We start from the raw sequence: 6,491 nt of genomic DNA, 5'->3' as shown, positions 1-6,491 counted from the left end.
GGCAGCCGGGCTGTTGTGGGAAAGGCCACGGGGTCTCCACTTCTCTCTTTCGTGGCCTCCTCTCCTGCCCGCACCCTCGGGGCCTCCAGAGCCCTGCTGGTGGCCACGATAGTGAAGGGACCTCCTCCGCCGCCCCAGCCCCTGCTCAGCTCTCCACTGGCCCCGCCAACTTGGTGGGGGAGTCATACCTGGGGAAGGAGAAGCTGGGGCTTTGACCGGGGGCTGTGCTTCCCCCCTCGGGTGGGACTCCAGTCCCCTGCCTCCCCAAGGTGCTCCTGCCCCAGCTCACGACAGCAGAGCCCGCAGAGTCATGGCCTCAAGACTCCTTCTGGTGCTCGCCCTCTGTGTGGGCTGCTCACCCTGCATTGGGAGAGAAGGTATGTGGGACCCCCGGGGGTCTGGGAGGCCAGGGCAGAGGGACGTTCCCTGGGGCCTGGAGGTTGCCTGCCATGGAACATTCTGAGCTGGGGTGGGAGCTCACACACCTACTGGATACCCAGTGCGGGGGGGAGGGCGTTACCATCCCATTGCACAGATGGGGAAACTGAGACACAGGATGAGTCCCACCGCAGAGTGGCACCAGGAAGCGGCAGCCACAGCTTGGATGGAGGGAGAGAGACGCAGGGAAGGAGGGAACAAGAGACGTTTTAATTATAGCATCCATTTCACTTGCTTCGAAACAAAGTTGTTACGAGAGGGGCCACCCAGGTCCCCTTTGAGGCTCCTTAAGCCTCAGTCTGGGGCGCCTGGGCGGCTCAGTCGGTTGAGCGTCCGACTTCGGCTCAGGTCATGATCTCACAGTTCGTGGGTTCGAGCCCCACGTCAGGCTCTGTGCTGACAGCTCGGGAGCCTGGAACCTGCTTGGGATTCTATGTCTCCCTCCTTTTCTCTGCCCCTCCCCCACTTGCACCCTGTCTCTCAAAAATAAATAAAACATTAAAAAATAAAAAAAAAAATAAACCTCAGTCTCCCCATCTGGAAAATGGGCTAATACTTCCTTCCCAGGTGCCAGAGAAGGTGGGAGATGAGGCAGGTGCCTTTCACTCACGCACTCTTTCATTCATTTCACAAACCTTTATTAGGCACCTCCTGTGTGCCTGGCGGGGAGGCTGGCGCCAGGCACACAGTAGGGCTCGGACCATCCCCAGGGTGACTTTGAAAGCTCACCCTGCTCCCTCTCCTTCCGGGGCCCCAGCAGCCCCCACCCAGCCCAGGGTGCGGTGCTGGGCCTCTAGGTACCCAATCGCCGTGGATTGCATCTGGACCCTGCCGGCCTCTCCACTCCCCACCAGGCCCACTTCCTTCATTGCCACGTACAGGTCAGAGTGCTAGGGGGGCCTCCAGGGGGTGGTTTCCTGCTGGCCCTGAGACCAGGACAGCTGGAGGCTTAGGGAGACCTGAAACCCTCGGGACTCTGGAGCAGCACCAGCTAGGGGAAATACACTTCCTAAAATACAGATTGTGAGTCACGTGCCTTGTTTAAAACCTTCGAGAAGCCACGTTTCAAAAGGAAAGGGAAATTGTGAAGTTGACTTTGGTATTTTACTTCGGTAACATCTAAATATCCCGAGGACTTCTCATTTAATACGATGGGATGTAATTTAACATGCTTATGTACGATCCATGTATTTACATTTATGATAGAAGTTAATATTACTTAAGAGGATTCAAGAATAATTATTTGAACGTGTAGTCAATATTTTAAACATTAAGGAAACATTTCACACCCTTTTTATGCATAGTCTTTGAAATTCCGCATGCATTTTACACTTGTAGCACTTTTCAACTCACGTGCTAAACATTCACTGGAAATTCTCGGTCTCTGGTTATGTTTTATAAAATTTGTGGCTGGGAAAATCAATTCAGCCAACTGGGAACTTGACGTTGAGGGTAGATGAAATAAACTAGAAAGACACCCGTGGTTGCACCAGCCATATTTCAGATGGTGGAGAGCCACTCATGGCTGGTGACCGCTGCATCCAACAGCGTGGTCGGAGCCCGTGGAATATTCTGGAAGGCTCTGGAATGTTCTGGAATGTCTCTAGAGTCTGAAGTCTCGGGGCCTCAGAACTCCGCAGAATCAGAATCTTCTTATTTCCAAACCTGTGATTCCATAGACCTTGGGATATTGGAATTCTAAGGCTGGAACTTTGACATTCCAGAAGCCTGTAGCATCTGTACCCTAGCATCTCCCTGTGGGGCGTTACCCTGGCCCTGGGTCACCACAGGCTCTGCGATGTTGGGGCGAACGGCTCCCTCAGGGTCACCCAGCCAACAGCAGGATCCCAGCCCGTGGTCCTCGAGTGCTGTCCACACGGGGTCCAGGGCACAGGCGGGCCGCCGGCAGGAAGGGCTGAGGCCCTCATACTGTCCCTGCGTGTCCAGGCTGGGCGTGGCTGCCCACGGGGAGAGCCGGCCCTGCCTCCAGCCGACACCAGAGGCCACCAGCTGCACCATCCCAGACGTCCAGATGTTTTCCATGGTGCCATACATACTCAACGTCACGGCTGTGCAGCCCCGGGGCACCAGCAGCAGCTTCGTGCCCTTTGTTCCGGAACACATCAGTGAGTGTGGGCAGCGATGGGGGGTGTGGAGGCCATCAGCTTGCTCCTGCCCCTCCCCCCTCTCACCACCCACCTCCTGTCACCCATCCTGGGTCCCGTCAGCCCCACCTTGGTATTTCTTCGAGAAGAGACCCACTTTTCCCCATCCTGAGCCCTTGTCTGGCCCTGCACCCGGGTCCCAGACTCCAGCCCTCACCCCCACAGTCCGTCCTCCCCACAGTGGCCACCAGAGGGTGCACACGAGCCTCCGAGTCGGGTCCAGCCCTCATCCCTCTGCCCACATCCCTCCAGGACTCCCAAGTCCTCCTCCCCTGGATCCCCAAGGCCCTGCGCACCTGCCCCATCCCCTCCCTGCCCTCCTCCCTCTCTCCTCCTCACTCCTTCTACTGCAGCCACACACACCTCCTCTGTCCCTCCAACACACCAGGCAGGTCCTGCCCCAGGACCTTTGCACTGTCTTTGCCCTCTGCCGGGAATCCTCTTCCCCCAGATCTCTCTGGGGGAGTTTACTCCCTCACTTCCTTCAGGCCTCTACTCATCTCCTCAGTGAGCTCCTCCCACCCCCGCCAACTCTCCCAGCACATTGTTGGATTGCAAACCCTCATATGTTGCTGGTGGTTATTAAGAAAGTCTAGGGGCACCAGGGGGGCTCACTCAGTTAAGTGTTTGACTCTTGAGTTCGGCTCAGGTCATGATCGCACTGTTGTGAGATTGAGCCCCCCGTTGGGCTTAGCGCTGGATGTGGCGCCTGCTTGAGATATTTCCTCTCTCTCTCTCCCCCTCTCCCTACCTCTCCCCCATTGACACTGTCTCTTTCTGTCTCTCAAAAAAAAAAAAAAAAAAAGACACGAGAGGCCACATGGGGTGTGATTCCCTTTATGGGAAATGTCCAGAACAGGCTCACCGTCGATAAGTATCTGATTGCGTGAAGGAGGGAGTCTGCCATCCATTCCTGACCCCGCATCCTGCTCGCCCATCAGTCAAACCGGACCCTCCAGAAGGCGTCCGCCTGCGCCCCATCCCTGGGCAGCGGCTGTGGGTGCAGTGGGAACCCCCCCGGTCCTGGCCCTTCCCGGAGACCTTCTCACTCAAGTACTGGATCCGATACAAGCATCACAGATCTGCCCGCTTCCGCCAGGTGAGGAGGACGAGGGGAGGAGGGGAGGGTGGTTCCCGGGTAGAGGGCACCGCGGGAGCAGGCGTGCGCTGGGGCCTCAAACGCAGCCAGGGCGCCACGTGGGGGCAGCCCCGGGATTGGACTCCTGGCTGTCTACCCAAAGGGACGGCCGATGGGAACTCGAACAAATCTTCGCACATACACGTTCACGGCAGCGCCAGTCACAACAGCCGAAGCGTGGAAACTGCCCGAATGTCAACGGATGAATTAGATAAACACAGGCGTCCACCGCGCATGCGCACGCCCAGAGAGGCGCGCGTGCACTGTGCACGCGCACCTCCCTGGGTCGCGAGCAGGAGCGAGGCGCCCCCACCCGCCGTGCAGGGAGGGAACCAGACACGAGAGGCCACGTGGTGCGGGCCCACGTGTGTGAAACGTCCAGCACAGGCTCATCCACAGACGGGAAGGGGGCTCGTGCCTGCCCGGGGCTGGGGGGGACGGGGTAGGGGAGGTTGCTGATGAGCACATGGCTTCCTTTTGGGGTGATGGGATGTTCTGGAACGAGAGTTGACGGTTGCACAACAGTGGGAAGGGACTCCGTGCCACTGGATGGTATCTTTGGATGTGAATTTCATGTCATGTGACTCTCACCTTGCTTGAAAACAAATCGGTTGTTTTGCATTTTTACAAAGTGAACAAACAAGTAAGGGCAGGGTACTGAGAAGGTCAGCTGTGTACCAGACAGCCTCGGATGCGGGGACCAGGAGCTCAGGGCTTCTTCAGTCCTGTCCCATAGGCCTTTCCGGGAAGATGGAAATGTTCTCCGTCTGCACCCACAATTGTACCACGAACCACACGTGTCTGCAAAGGGGGGGTGGGTAGCCAAGGATCTGGCCTTTTTTTTTTTTTTTTAAGTTTATTTATTTATTTTGAGAGGGAGAGGAAGGCTATGCACGCGCGAGTTGGGAAGGGGCAGAGAGAGCGAGGAGAGAGAATCCCAAGCAGGCTCCGCACAGTCAGTCAGGAGCCCGACGGGGGACGGGGCTCGAGCTCCCAAACCGGGGAGATCGTGACCTGAGCTGACATCAGAGTCAGATGCTTAACCGACTGAGCCACCCAGGCTTCCCGCTAAGGAACAGGCTTTTAAGTTTTATTTAGTGTTCGTTAATTTTATCTTAAATATTTTCGCAATCCTTAAAACTGAGACAGAATTTGCATGCCAGTAAAACTCGCCCGTTTTAAAGTGCACAACACTACACGCAGCCAGTGGCTTTGAGTGTATTCGCAAAGTTGCGCAACCTTTAATGAATCTAAATGTAAGATGTCAGTCACCACATCCGGCGACCATCAGGACAGGTCAGGGCAGAGCCCAGAGGAAGCCAGTCAGGTCTGGGGCTAGGAGGTTGCCTCTGGGGGCTGGGATGGGTCGTCCTTGAGGATGAGGGGGACCCGGCAGGAGGAAAGGGCCGGCTCTGGGAGGGAGGGTGGGACTATCAGGCCAGACAACTCGTGCCCACGGGTTGTCGTCTACGGGGGTGGCCGAGTGAGGATGTGGAGAGGTCAGTGCCTCGGCAAGAAGATTTAGTAGATTTCCCGACAGAGGGGGGCCCTGGGGCAACATCAGGACGGTCAGGAGGCAGAAACAGGAGCCCGGCTGTGCCTCTGTTGGGATTTCCACGGAAAGGCAAGGCAGGACGAGGTAGACAGCTCGGGGTTGGCGAGTCTGAAGGGCTCTGGGCTGCACCCGCCCCAGAGGCTTTGAGGCAGGGGGAGTGTCAGCTTAAAAGAGAGAGGAAGAGGGATGTGAGTCCAATCGAGTCCAATCGGCGGGTTTGTGCGTTTGTACGGGAGAGGCAGGCTCCTGGCCTGCTTGCGAACTCTGAGACACGGCTGACCCTGGTCAGCAAGATGTTGAAGATCTCGAATCGGAAGATACCGAAAACTTACAAACAAGGTTAACCCAGGGGGCCAGGAGGGAGCCCGGAGTTGGAGTGGGGTGCTGGGGTCTGGCTGCTGAGACAGCCTGGGGGCCCGTGCAGGCCCCCAAGGAATCCTGAACCGGGCGGCTCTGGGGCCAGGGATGGGGAAGGCCCAACGCGGTGGAGGGGGCCGCAGAGGACGTGTTTTTTGGATTGGGTGAGGGTCTGGGTCTTGCAGTTCTGTGCACAGTGGCCCCCTCCCAGCCTTGTCCTTCCCACTGACCTGGCCCTCTTTTCTGCTCTCAGGTGGGGCCCATTGAAGCCACATCCTTCACCCTCAGGGCTTTGAGGCCCCAGGCCAAGTACTGCATCCAGGTGGCCGCTCAGGACCTCACCGACTATGGGGAAGTGAGTGATTGGAGTCTCCCTGCCACTGCCTCCATGATCTGGGGCAAGTAGCGGGGCTTTCTAGAACCCCCAGAGGAGGGGCTGGGTCCTTGACGTCCAACCCTCCCCCTCCCCCACTGCCGGGATGGGACCCAACTGGCCTGGATTCGCTGCTGCTGAGTGGCTGGGCCACTGTGGACAAATCACTTTGCCCCCCCGCCCCTCTGAGCCTCAGTTTGTCAATCTGTGAAATGGGGATGTACTTCTTTCTTAGACCCCAGTACAGGGCTTTTTGAACTGTGAACGTGTGATGTTTTTTATTGTTTAACTAGAAAAAGACTGTTGTTGCTGGAATGAGGATTCCTCCTCCCTTCCTTCAGTAGACCCAGATGAGACCCAGAGAGGAGAGAATGGAGTGGGACACACACACAGCGACTCCCAGCTCCTATGAATGGGGTCAGGGCTGGAACGGAGGCAGAGCCTGGGGATGGCAGAATCCTGGGG

The 6,491-nt window shown here is 57.2% G+C and overlaps 1 protein-coding gene across 2 annotated transcripts; it reads left to right on the top strand.

The window, feature by feature from the left end:
• Window positions 1-45: 45 nt before the first annotated feature.
• EBI3 (Epstein-Barr virus induced 3) lies at window positions 46-6,291 on the top strand. 2 transcript variants are annotated; one of them, XM_015072830.3, is made up of 5 exons: window positions 46-377; window positions 1,199-1,319; window positions 2,386-2,564; window positions 3,545-3,702; window positions 5,907-6,291. In XM_015072830.3, exons 1-5 carry the CDS (start codon window positions 311-313, stop codon window positions 6,057-6,059), a joined length of 678 nt encoding a protein of 225 aa, XP_014928316.3. In that variant the 5' UTR covers window positions 46-310; the 3' UTR covers window positions 6,060-6,291. The 2 variants fall into 2 exon arrangements, with proteins under 2 accessions (XP_014928316.3, XP_014928315.3); XM_015072829.3 differs by having other exon boundaries at window positions 1,196-1,319.
• Window positions 6,292-6,491: the final 200 nt, after the last annotated feature.

Source organism: Acinonyx jubatus, chromosome A2 (assembly GCF_027475565.1).
Source record: "Acinonyx jubatus isolate Ajub_Pintada_27869175 chromosome A2, VMU_Ajub_asm_v1.0, whole genome shotgun sequence".
Classification (NCBI taxonomy): domain Eukaryota; kingdom Metazoa; phylum Chordata; class Mammalia; order Carnivora; family Felidae; genus Acinonyx; species Acinonyx jubatus.
This window is presented reverse-complemented; position numbering and strand designations above follow the sequence as displayed.